Source organism: Saccharomycodes ludwigii, chromosome II, assembly GCF_020623625.1.
Source record: "Saccharomycodes ludwigii strain NBRC 1722 chromosome II, whole genome shotgun sequence".
Classification (NCBI taxonomy): domain Eukaryota; kingdom Fungi; phylum Ascomycota; class Saccharomycetes; order Saccharomycodales; family Saccharomycodaceae; genus Saccharomycodes; species Saccharomycodes ludwigii.
In genome coordinates, this window is record NC_060201.1 from 70,620 (window position 1) to 84,229 (window position 13,610).

At 28.4% G+C, this 13,610-nt stretch overlaps 4 protein-coding genes and 1 non-coding gene across 5 annotated transcripts; 3 read left to right on the forward strand and 2 right to left on the reverse strand.

Moving 5' to 3' along the window:
* Positions 1 to 3,352: 3,352 nt before the first annotated feature.
* SCDLUD_001334 lies at positions 3,353 to 3,472 on the reverse strand. Its single transcript has 2 exons — positions 3,434 to 3,472; positions 3,353 to 3,397 (listed from the first exon to the last, which is right to left on the reverse strand). It is a non-coding gene; the product is annotated as a tRNA-Leu (tRNA).
* A 273-nt stretch (positions 3,473 to 3,745) lies between these two features.
* On the forward strand, positions 3,746 to 4,837 carry SCDLUD_001335 (uncharacterized protein; the record flags this gene model as incomplete). Its single annotated transcript, XM_046080262.1, has 1 exon — positions 3,746 to 4,837. One exon carries the CDS (start codon positions 3,746 to 3,748, stop codon positions 4,835 to 4,837), a length of 1,092 nt encoding a protein of 363 aa, XP_045935505.1.
* A 2,535-nt stretch (positions 4,838 to 7,372) lies between these two features.
* On the forward strand, positions 7,373 to 9,145 carry SCDLUD_001336 (helix-turn-helix transcriptional regulator; the record flags this gene model as incomplete). Its single annotated transcript, XM_046076832.1, has 1 exon — positions 7,373 to 9,145. The coding sequence occupies one exon, from the start codon at positions 7,373 to 7,375 to the stop codon at positions 9,143 to 9,145; it is 1,773 nt and encodes a 590-aa protein (XP_045935506.1).
* Positions 9,146 to 9,829: 684 nt separating this feature from the next.
* EFM1 (protein-lysine N-methyltransferase) lies at positions 9,830 to 11,512 on the forward strand (the record flags this gene model as incomplete). The annotated part of the gene is made up of 1 exon (XM_046080263.1): positions 9,830 to 11,512. One exon carries the CDS (start codon positions 9,830 to 9,832, stop codon positions 11,510 to 11,512), a length of 1,683 nt encoding a protein of 560 aa, XP_045935507.1.
* A 39-nt stretch (positions 11,513 to 11,551) lies between these two features.
* SCDLUD_001338 (DNA-binding domain-containing protein) lies at positions 11,552 to 13,321 on the reverse strand (the record flags this gene model as incomplete). Its single annotated transcript, XM_046076833.1, has 1 exon — positions 11,552 to 13,321. One exon carries the CDS (start codon positions 13,319 to 13,321, stop codon positions 11,552 to 11,554), a length of 1,770 nt encoding a protein of 589 aa, XP_045935508.1.
* Between the last annotated feature and the right edge of the window lie 289 nt (positions 13,322 to 13,610).

Sequence of the window (13,610 nt, forward strand, 5' to 3'; positions counted from 1 at the left end):
TCTAGGCGATAAATAAATAAAAAATTGGTTAATAGAGGTTACCCCTATAAAACACGTTATTCCAATTTGTGTATCCAATTGATCTTACGGCATAGTAAATGTTGATAAGTATGCTGCTTAATACAATTTTAAGCTACTTCAACAGAGAAATATAGAACTATGGATATTTAGGGAAACCAGCACAGGTCTAGAACCATAAATAGGAAGACTACAAACAATAGTCAGTAACAGAAGGTTCCTTGTAAAAAAAAAAAAAAAAAAAAAAAAAAAAAAAAATACAATTAGCACGCTAATAGTCAAAGCAACTGAATTCTAGATGAAAATTATTAAAATATGAATCGTTCATTCAATTTGTTGTGCATTTCCACCCGGGGTAATAAATTTAAAAAAGTAGGTACAACAAGTGAGAGATTTAAGCGAGCCACTTTATTTTCAGTATTGGTATGCCATTTTTATTACTGTATGTTATATCCGTTATTAATATAGTACAACTAATTTAATGCGTAGCATTTCATTTTGGTTTTTGTTTATTTTCAAATTCCCTATTTTATTCCCAAAATCTTATTTGAAAGAATTAAGAAGCATTCTTAGAGTTTGAAAAAAATAATCAATAATAACCTTCAACAAAAATAATCTGAAGTTATAAATGCTATTTTTTTTTTTTTGAAAGTATATTGTTAATGGAATGTTGGGTTGTAATTGTTCTGTATTGGAGACCTTTATAACATCAAGGATAGATGAAATATAAATGGTCCATTTAAAAACTAAAGGTCCACAAGTACCATCAAATTGAACAAACAAAAGACATATATTATCACACCGAACTGTAAAAGTATCTAATCAATTTTAGAAAAGACAAATAAAATATGCATATACCAAATTATTCTCAAAAAAATAACAAATGGGCAATCCAATAAAATATTTAAAAAAAAATTTTTTTTACAAACATTCAGTTTGCTATTTTTACTAAATGAGAATCCAAAAAACATACGAATGACCTTCCTGCTTATGCTGTTCTCCGGTAAGAAAAAGTTTAGCTTTTTTTCCTTATATTCGGTCATATGTGAATAATAAAAACATTAATGAGATTGCGAATAAATATTAGAAACTGTCATCAAACTTAATTATTAAGTTTATCTTTAGTTCTTTTTTTCTGGATGATACATCCATCATAATCAGAAAAACAAAAAGAGGCTATTTCCACTTATATTAAATGTTCCATCAATATGCTTTATTCATGCCGAGAATATTCGTGCTCAAAAATTGCTCGATTTCAACAATTATAGTGACAATTGCTTTCAAAAAATATTAAAAAAGGATGATACAACAGTATTCCAAAGAAAGTAATATGAGGGTGATATTCTTAACAATGAGCTGTTGTTATATATAATCATGCACCACTTTTTAAAAAACCAAATACGTGGATATTGTTACAAGCAGCAAAGTTTTTTTTGCATTTTCTTTGTTATTTCAGTACAAAATGCAGAAGTCAATAGTATCTCAAAATTCAAAAGAATAAAGTTTTTTCTATGGGAAAAAAAAAAAAAAAAAAGTAGCTGAGATGACTACTATCTAATAATACGAAACTTGTGTTTCAAAAGTATATTTCAGTGGTGGATTTTCATCTCTTGAAAATATTATTTGTTTGTTTTAACCCCATTAATAAATTTTTTTTTACTCTTTATCACTAAATTGTAGACCCAGCAAGTACGTGGTTAATCTTGCCCCAAAGTTTGAAAACAATCTTTCATGACATATCAGGGATAATTTTTGATTGCTAAGAATTTTTTTTTTTTTTTTGGTTATTTCAATTTACTTAACAACGATCTTCTTTAGAGACGAAATTGCCTTGAAACGGTAATGATAGTTAATGGATTCATACTTTTTCCATAAAAAGGTTAGACATTAATGAAGTGCTAATAACTTGTTTTTGTCCTGTTCATTCAGTATTTCTGTTCATTTCTTGCTTGTTTTTTGTAGCTATGAATATTCTCATAAACTTAGGGTGCTATTTAGTTGTTGTAGATTGCAAATACAACTTTTTTCTATATATAATGAGAAGAAAATTAAAAAACGGTAAACAAAAAAAAAAAAAAAAAAAAAAAAATAAGTTCGTGAGCTGAATTTAATGTGCTGTCACTTTTTTCGCCACCAAAAGATTCTCTTTTGTAGTCCGTGGAATGTCCGAGATATTATTTTGTTCCAAGCCGTATTTTTGTACCTATTCATGTTATCCGAATTGGAAAGATTGTTTACTTCACATATCAAATAATTACATCGCAATATTTGTAAATTTGTTATTTTTAGATCTTTTTCAAATATTCTTATGTAAGCTTTCTTCTTGGTAAGTTCTTGAAAAACTAATAATTCACAAACAAATATAAAGACGATATTTTACTACAGGGGTTTCTGTTTTATTATTAGTATTATTATTATTATAAGATATTATAAGGTCATATAACTGCTTATATTATTGATTTCCTTGGCCGGTATTCTTTATACCTATTATCCATCTTTCAAGCCCGTTCACATATGGTTCACCTCCATATGATTCTATAAATAAACCCTTCTTTAATTTTTTTTTTTTTTATTATAAAATTGAGTACATTCTTAGAAGTAATTAGTATATAAGATGAAATAGTGGAATAATTACTTTCATATTCCACAGAATTGTTTGATTTTGAGAAAAACAGCTTAATTTAGAAGGGATCATTAATGTAATTTTGAGGCACATCATTATGAATGGAAAAATGACTGTTTGGTATAACATTTTATTTTTGAGCTTAAAATATCATGATTTTTATTTTTTATGTTAATATAAATCACACTATTCCATACAAAATATAACAAAAAAGTATGTCCAAAATAACATATTTGACAGGAATAACAACAGCATTAACTTTCTATGTAACATATAATATCTTTACTGAATTTTTCTATATGTGTCACCAATATAGGTACGTTTCTCTATTGCATTAGTAAAAAAAAAACAATAATGATATAAATTTTTTTTTTAGAGATTCAAATGATTTTTATATCTAGTATATTTGTGTAAGGATAATGTAGATGCTTAATTGAATAAAAAGATAAATTTATTTTTACTCTTAACTAATCTATAAAAAACTTGGACATCGTTGAAAAGACTTATTAATTATATATTGAATTCAAAAAAAAAAAATTCTTAAAAATGTGTATTTTACAAGCGTAACAACCTAAAAACAACATGACATACTTAGCTCGATTGCTATTATTCCATATCTTTATATGAAATAAATATTAAGCAATTTTGCTTATTAAAAAAAAAACATCAAAAATAATGATAATATCATCTTTTGATTGATAAAAAAAATATTGGTTGCTAAGAGATTCGAACTCTTGCATCTTACGATATCCGAGTGTCCATTACTATTGTTAACAATGAAAGTAAACTAATACTTGAATCGGACGCCTTAGACCGCTCGGCCAAACAACCATTAGATGTTATTTTGCATATATATGCAGAGCTATTACTGTATAGAATACAAAGCTTAAGCTCATTCCTTTTTTAAAACAGTGTTTTTTAAACCCGTTTTTCCGCTTTCACGTTTCTCTCATGTGCCCCTTATTGCATTATTTTTTAAGAATTACTTTACAATCGTAAAAAATAATCAATCTTTAAAAAGATAAAGACATATTCACTACCATCACCGGTGTTCCATTTATCTCCTTTAAACAAGATATATATGTACATATATTTACACTAAAAATGGAACCAATGCCAGGCAGTTTTATAGAAGAACAGGAAGAAGTTCCCGATAAAAATATAAAATGGTACCAAAAAGTTTTCAATAAAGAATTGTTATATTATATAACATTAAAAGCACCACTATTAATAGTATACGGGGTATTCAGTACCTGTATTGAAATATTCCACAAATGCATTAAAATATCTTCTATTTATAGATATAAAAATGTGTCGCATGAAAACAATCTAAGAAAATTTATTTTGGATTCTAAAATTCCAGATCAAGATGAGCACGAGTACTTGACACCTTATTTATGTGGTTCATACGTTGAAAGTTTAAACAAGGCCAATGAACAGGGAAAATTTGTATTTATTTTTTTACAATCCACTCTATTAGATAATTCGTCACAAGTTACCAATAATGTTTTAAAGGAATTGGCTCCACTTTTGAAAAAGTACCAAGGTGTTTTCTGGATGGGTGATATCTCCTCAAATACCGAAGCTTTGCAAGTAGCTGATATGTTTAAAGTGAAATATTGTCCTGCTTTGATTTTTCTATGTCTAGATAACAACGGCAAGTTTAAATTACAATTTAAAGTGGAAGGAAGCACGTTATCAGCCAATGTGCGTTGGAAGGAAAGACTGGAATCAAAGATAATGGAATGCTATTCACAACTTTTGAGTGTAAGGCAACAAAGAAATGTGGTTAACGAACAAAATAGACGATATGATGAATCATTGAGACGTGATCAGGAACTTGAAAGACAACAGCAGGAAGCAATGTTAAAGGGCAAATGGCTACGTTGGAGAAATTCGGAATTGAAAGCTGAGCCCAGGAGTGGCTGCAAGATTCGTCTTACTTTTCCCGATGGTGAAAGGATTATTAGAAAGTTTGATCCAAGCTGTCCTGTCGAAGAGATTTATGCATTTGTAGAATTGCACAGATTAAATATTACAGAAACAAGTCGAGAAAGGGTAGATTATCACTACGACTATCCTTTTATTTTAGCCACACCCGTTCCCAGAGCAGAGTTGAGAGATATCAACCAGCGTATATCTGAAAACAGTTCGATATGTCCATCAGGGAATTTGATTGTGGAAATGAACTCATAAAGACTTATATGAACGAATATTTAAATTGAACTCTCCTAAAGATTGATACTAGCTGTTTTTTTTTTTATCCATTGCTTAAAGATAAACGAGATTTATTCAAGTCAGGTTACGTTGAGTATTAAATTCATGGATATATCTTTATTATTGGATTAGTCATATGGTGGTGGGATTATGATCCTCATGCTAGAACATCTGTTATCATATCTTTATGGGTATTTTGTTGTATTTTACAAAACTGTAATATGGCTGATAAAATTCTTCCCTCCTACTATCTGTGAGATTAGAAAAAAAAAAAAAAATAACTACTGTCAAATTCGATAAAATACTGGGAATAACAATTTTTATACAGTTTAAAAATTCTTAAAGTATATAGCAGATATTGTTGATGAAAATTCTTTTGGTTTTAAAAGATTAAGTAACGTGATTTTGTGGTGGCTTAGAAGTTGGTTTTTCTTTTCTTTTTTTTTCTTTTCTTTTTTTTTCTTTTCTTTTTTTTTCTTTTCTTTTTTTCTTTTTATATTCTTCCCCTTGTTCTGTTTCCAAGGCAGCGGAACACTTTTTTTTTTCTTTTTTTGTATTTTGGTTAAAAAACAAAAATAAATACCACATTCTGAGAAATTATTTCCTGGAAATAACGTAAATAATTGTCTTAGGTGATAATGACTATCAACCACAACTTTTTTTAAGTTAAAAAGCGTAAACAAGTCCATAAATACAATAATAATAATCTTTGTATTATTTTTTTATACTTTTAGGGTGGAAAAAAGAAAATAATACGTGATTTATGTTTACATTTCAGCCTAATGAAATATCAAATCTCATTTACGAAAATAAGTATTAGTCCTCGTAATAGCATACATATAGGAATTAAGAAAAAAGGGAAACAAAAGGTATGTCAGTTTATTATGTTGATTAACGGTTAAAATATTCGTATTCAACTTAGGTGTGTATTTATCATATAGATTTTCTAATTTTATAGATATATATGCTTGTTTTTTTTTCCTTTTCAACTAAATTTACATTTAAAATGTAGTGAATGCTTCTAATTATAATTGTTATTTAGGGCATACTAAATAGAAACACTACATATATGGTGCATAATTGACATTCGAGTATGTTTAGCATTTATATGAGCTACGAAAAAAAAAGAAAAAAAAAAAAAAAGGGAAAACAATTGAGGCTACATCCAGATAAAAATCTTATTTATTTGCTACAAAGTAAAGGACAACGCAGTAGTTAGTAATTTTTTACTGAAAATGCAATATACATAGCAACAAAGATAAATGAAAAAATAACTTTGGTGATGGTAAGATGTTTTAACATATATATCACTATAGCGCAAAGCTCATTTGAATGAATTTAATGCTATCAGCATCAAAATATGTAAATCATAGTATGCATTATTAGCATTACATGCTTATACTTATCAATTCAATCGGACTGTTTATGCATCAAATACATTCACTCCCCCCCCTCTTTCATATGATATATATTTCTTTTTATTGCTCATTTATACATCCCTTTTTTTTTCGGTTTATACCGTCACATTATTAGAGTTTATTGCAGCAAAAATAATTAAAATTCAAAAAAATAGCAAAATAAAACAGGAAAAATTACACAGTACACAGTAACAGTTCAGAAAATATTACAAAAAGTGTGTTAAAATGAAAGGAATAACATGTGTAATCTGATAGGAATGGCTTGCTTTCATGCATTTAATAATGAAAAATGCAAGAAATCACTTTTAATTTCCAACAAGGAACAATTATAAATTATCATCCGATAAGTGCCTGGATGAAATAAATTTATTGCTATAAATCGTGTTTTTTTTTTTTTTTTTTTTTTTTTTTTTTTGATTTAATTTACCTTAAGATTTTTGTTTAAGAACCTTACCATCATTATTCAAGTAATAACAACACAATAAATGAATTCTTTTAAATGCTGTTTAGCATTCTTATTGTTTACTATAAACATTTACGTGTTTTCCTTTACAACCAATAATAACATGTATAAATAATATTAATTTAAGCATTCCTTATCTGCTCTTTCTATTCAGTAATTATTGCTATTATTAATTTAATTTTCTCTTTACCTTTGGGCATAACTGATGATTTAAAAAAAAAAAAAAAATAACTCATTAATAAATTAAAACTTACAATGGCCAAGAATAAACTGATAATTTTAAATACGTCTAACTTTTAACTCAGGGAAACTTTTTTTTCTTTTGTTTTATTATTTACTATTTTTTATAATTCGATACAGTGTTTTTTTTTCTCTTCTTTAGTACAAAGTTTATAATCTAAAAAGAACTATAAAAAATTAAAAGCAATTCGACTTATATATAAATAAAGAGCACATTAATTATTTTAGAACTCTATATGATGTTCTCTCTATCTTATAAACGGTATTTTTTCCTCTTCTTTTGTTTGCTTGATCCGATTATTCGCATTTTAAAAATTCTGTAATATTTTTATTAAGACCATCAGTAAATATAGTATACATATATTTAGAACGCCAATATCATTATTATTAAAAATGGATGCATCAGTAAATGAAGAATCCGTTCAGACTGCTATTAGTGGGTTTATAGTAAACTTATGTCTACTTATAAACCATTCCATAAATTTTAGTCCTGAATTAATTAAAAGAGATGAACAATTCGATCAATCAAAAAGACAATATCTTCTGCCCATGCTGGTGTCAGATCCATTAAAATTATCCGGTGGTTGTTTGCCCAAATTTGTTATCCAATCATACAAACAAACTTTAAATAAATTAGATATTGAGATAGACGACACAAATAACTATCATTATTTAAACAATGACTACACCAAAAAATTTTATATGAACAGGACATTATCCATGTTGGAATACAACAGATTGAATAAAGTGGTGGAAATATGCTTTTACAATCTTTACATGTGTGTTCTAAGGTTTAAAGAAGTGGAACAGTATAATAAAGACAAGTATTTAAGCATTAGTAAGCTTTTTAATACATCTTTCACCACCACTGAGGTTCTTAGCAACTCTTCTGTGGTGAATTTCAAAACAAAGAATTGGAGTACAAATAACACTTGGAAGGAGATTTTCCAAGAACATTTATTTTTGACTGAAAACAGATTTTCTCGCATATTTAAATCCTTTGTTGGAATAACTTTTAAGGAATATGAAACCTTTTGTTTCAAAACGCTTGAAGTAAACTTTAGAGTTTTAAAAGATTGTATTGATATAGTTTCCAGTGTAGGTAACGAAATTGATCATAATATTTGGAAAAACTTAGCATACAAACTTTTGAACAATATTAATTGTGATAACAGAAAAAACAGCAGCGTTTGTATGACCACAAATAGTGGTAATGTTACTATCGCCAAAAATGCGTGGAATATTTTTCCAATTAACCCAGAGTTCTTAGAGGCGGTGAAATTTACAAACAGCAATATAGATGCTGCGGATACTTGTAAAATTTTATTACCACAATCTTTTTCCTTACAGAATTATAGCAGCTCGAATGGTAGAGAGAATAGAAAAAACACAAAAGTAAGAAAACAATTGCTAGCTAAAAAAATACCGAAATTAGAACCAGGATTAGTTAAAAAATGCAATTATTATTTATTGGGACTGGTGAATACTAAAAGTGTAGATGGTATAAAGAGTGAGCACATGCAGACACTCAATCCCAGTCTTGAACCATGCTATCCTGAACATTGCAACAGCAATAAGTCGCTGGCGACTGTTTATACCAGTAAAAATAGTGTTGATTCTTGTACAGAGAATCAAAGTGTGCATTTATTTAAAATTCCCAATAGTGGTATGAACAATGATAATGATGGTAAATTAAAAGAGTTGTTGATCTCTGAAAAACACATGTCAGATAATTATACCACCGCAAATTTTGTTTTGCCAAACGAAACTTTGCTAGCCAACGGTATTTACACAAAAGATGCAACAAGCAACGCGACGAAAATCGATACTAATTACCATAAGAGCGATGACAATATTACTACTATTCTAAATAATAACAATCAAAAACAACATAATTCAAGTTTCCAAGCTGCTTACAAGGCATTTTGTTTAGATTATACAATGGAAGCGTTATATCTCTATCATTATGACACTACTTATAATCATACTAACTATAAAAAAACTACACCATCTGCCAAGAGGCATAACTTGATAGATAGGACAGAAGCACCTTTAACTGTAACCCCTGATAATGAGCCTGATTCAGCTTTTTCTGAGAATAAGACTTCATCTGATATAATCCGAGAAATGTTATTTTATGAAGAAAAGCAAGAGCAAAATAATTAGGTAGTTTTATAAATAAAAGTGGATTATACATACAGACTATATTTTAGTGGATAAATTTACCCTGACACCTGCCTCCTCTTTACCTTTTCCGTATATTTTTTATTTTCGTTATTGTTATTTTTATTTTACGACAAATTTTTAGAGAAAAAAAGCAGAAAAAAAAATGTTTTTTTCTTTTACTCACGTGATGCATACAAGCTCACTTGCGTATACTGTTGGAATAATTCGTTTTCTGAGTTGTGAATTTGTTCTGTTAAAGATTCTATATTTGGTTCTTCATTAATTATCTGCTTCTTCATTCATTATTATACGATTTTACGTGTTACTTTGCCTTTGGAGTATTTGATAATATATAGATATGATCTTATATTTATTATTGTAGTCATATTTTTTATATTGTCCGTATGTATATTATATGGCCAGCAAAATAGTCTTGCCGCGATTTCGCATTTCATACGGTGGGCGTATGTCCTAAGATATCCTAACAACACTCAAGTTATTAATGTACTATGTATCATTATACACGAAACAAATAATAAACAGATTCTAGGCAACCATTTTTATTTTTTATTTTTTTTTTTTTTTTTTTTTTTTTTTAAACACAAATTTTTTCCAATCTCACCAAGTCTTGAGTTTTTAAATTACTCTTCTCTCCTTCCTCAGAAAACTAAAGACAACATAACTATGGCTCGTTCACAATCATCAGATATTGATGGATGCATTCAGTGGGCTAAAGATAATGGTTCTACAATCCCCGACTTTTACGAATTTAAAAAAACACCTGGGTTTGGTGTCTCATGTTTCAGCGCTGCTAACACCACTACTTCCCAACAAGGAACGCCTCCTAGTATTAAAGTGCCCCGCAAATTATTGATTACAAATGATGTGGCCAAAGAATATTTCCAGATTGCTGATAATTTGAATAACTATCCAAACAATACATTAATTAAAAGCTTTCTATGCGTTTTTAAGTTTGGTAACGTTGATGCTGCTAGAAATAATTTTTTTTCCCCATACATAAATGTATTACCTGATACATTGACTACATCTTTAACATGGAGTGATGAGCAATTAGAGATGTGCAAAGGGACAGATTTATATTTGAAAACAAAGCGTTTAAGAAACAAAATACAAGAAGAATATGAAAAATATTGTGTTCCTTTATTTAACAATAGATCTGAATGCAAACCCTGTATTACTGATTATTTATGGGCACATTCGATTATAACATCAAGAGGGTTCCCATCTATTTTATTGAATGACAAGAGGAATTCTGAAAATGCATTTTTGTTGCCCATCATAGATTTTTTCAATCACAAGGCAGATACAAAAACCAAATGGACACCTGTTGTAGATACTAATAATGAGGTTATTGAGATTGAGTTTTCCACTTTAGAAAAATATCCAAAACCAAACTTGGAGATCTTTAATAACTATGGTATGGAAAAATCCAACGAAGATTTAATTATCAACTATGGGTTTTTGTTAGAGGACAACAAGTATGATTCTATTTCTTTGAACTTGAAACTTGGGGATGAAGAAGCTATTGAAATTGCTCGAAAAATGCCATATAACATTAAGTTTGACGATGTTCTTGGAGATGCTGTTAGATTTGACATCAAGCGTTCTGTCGTATTCCCGGTAGAAGTTTTAAAATTTTTTTCTTATATTTGCAAATTAAGATCGGAAAATTATCTCACGTTGAGAAGCACTTTTGAAGGATTGGACCAATTGGCAGGAATCCTATCCGGGAAAATCGCTTTTTTCAAACGGAAAGATGGTGTTAGGAGCAACGGATTAACGGGAAGGGACGATTTGATCATCAGAATTATTAAATTGTATAAAACTACGCAGAGGAAATTATTTCAGAATAATTTAGATATAGTTGAACATTATCAAAAGCAACTAATGGATATGAAAAAAAACCAAATGATTTCCTTTAAGCAGGTTTTTAAACGTGACAAGATATTTGCTAATGCTTTGCTTTTAGCTTTTGGCTGTGAAAATTACGAAAGTCTAGGTGCTAAAAAAATATTGAATCATTGTTTAATGTTGTGGTTAATACGATTAAAAAATTGTTATGACAAGGGCGAAGAATTTGATTGGTGTCCCTTTTTCATCATTGAGAAAATTTTAGTTATAGACAACAATATTTCAATTGAGCGGGAAGATATTGAAGAGTACGGACCAGTGTATAAATCATTATTTCCCAAATTATCCAGAGATGTTCCAGATGTTTTCAATGTTGGTAATTGGGGGATTAGACAGTTTATTGTTGCAGCTGAAGTCGTTGATAAGTTATGTTGGACAAGAGGTGTAAATAATGAAACCTATATCATGGAACAAGTTCCATATAATATTGTGTAGTAATAAATTATTTATCTAATGTATTTATTTCACATAATTTTATTTTTCGTCGCTGTTAAATATTTTCTCTAAATTTCTATCAACTAGTAAATTTTTTTCAAGTTCGAAAACTTTTATTAGCTCATTTAACAGTACCAATGTTTTATCATATTTTTTCCTATTTTTTTGTAGAAAATCAGTGGCGTGACATTTCATAAACTTTTCAAATTCCAATTCGTTTATCTTAATCCGTGTATTGGAGTCATCTTTTTTAGTATCGTCTACGGTAGATAGAGTAGAATTTGCGAATACCGGTTTCATATATGTGGGGGACATAGATATGGATGAGTTAGTGTTGTTATTTGAATGACTTCTATCATTAAACTTGTGTGATATGAAATCGTTTATTTTGGGTGGTAATAATTGACTTGACACAGGCTTTAAACTATTAAATGTTGCGATGTTAGGGGCACTATTACTGTTACCACTGGTGCTTTTGGTCATCGGTGCCGTTATTATGACATTTTTTCTTGTATTATTATTGTTGTTGTGGCTATTACTATTATTATTACTATTATTATTATTATTATTATTATTATTATTGGTATTATTATTATTATTATTATTGGTACTATTATTATTATTAGTAGTAGTAGTAGTATTAGTATTAGCATTACTATAATGATCTAGTGAACTGTTCAAAAAAAAATTATCCAAAGATGTTGTACTGAAATCTTTATTAGTAGCTGATATTAAAAAATTTGTAGTGCTATTATTACTAAATTTATTGGTTGAACTATTTTCAAATCTATCTAAAGGTTTATTAGAATCATTAATGTTTTTCCGATTACTTGTTATAATTTCTTGATTATCAAGTGTATCATTAGATTTATTATTACAGTTATTTACCACAAGGGATAAATTTGCCTTTAAATTATGTCTATTTTTAAAGTGATCTAACCAACCATTACTCGGAGATTTGCTCCTTTTAGGATCGGTAATACCGCATTTTTTGGCACATTCAACCCAATATTCTTTTAAAACAGTTTCATTTATAGGAAGATTCATAATTTTCCTATGCTCAACCATTCTGTCCATCATATTGTTAATACCTTCGTATTTAGATTTATGTGGTTTTTTAACAGTAGTAGAGAGTAGACCATTAATATTATTTGGAGTTTTGGGTGTTAGTTTGTCATTATTTTCGTTACTATTGTTTGGAGTTGTGGTCGTTGTACTACTATTACTTGTATTGTTAGTAGAAGCGGCCATGATAATATTATGATTGTTATTTACTGCTGATGATGATTTCTTTTTTGTAATTTTATTAGTAGTATTAGTTATCAGTCCACTTCCCTCCTTATTATTTTTTGACATATTTATGGTGATTGGCGCTGTGTTTTTCTGTATCAACATAAACTGATATTTTGATCGTAAATCAGATTCCCTTTTCAACCAATCTGAAAGAGTAGAAATGGAAATAGAAACTTTATCTTTAAAGCAATTGACCGTTTTATGTTTTGATTGACCATTTTTATAGTAATGGTCTAGTATCATGATTCTTTGTTCCAAAGTTGCTCTCGGTTGTTTGGAAATATTAATTTGAAGTATATCATCGACGTCTTCCTCTTCATTATTATTATTATTATTATTATTTCTATTTATGTTTTCATTCCCGATGGTTGGAGTATTATTTTCCTTTGAGAAAAAGAAAATGGGATTACTTTCTTGCGGCGACTCTTTTATTTTCAAAGAGATTGATGACTGCAAGTAATTATCTTGATTATTATGATTGTTGTTATTATTATTATTTTGAGTAGGATAACTCATCACGATATATATATATTACTATAACTATGATTAATTTTAAGTTACTTTGTATGATTTTTCTTTAAATGAGGGAAAAAAAAAAAAGAAAAAAGAATATAACAAGAAATAAGAAATAAAATACGGAAAATTAAAGTGTAAGAAAACAAAAAAGAAATATATGAAATTGGAAAACAAGAAAAGATCAAGGTGAAAGTTGAAGGTAGAATCAAAAAAAGAAAAAAAGAAGATTAAAATAAAGGATGGATTGAAGTATAAGTTACCTCCACGATAAATAAAAATACAGTCTTGC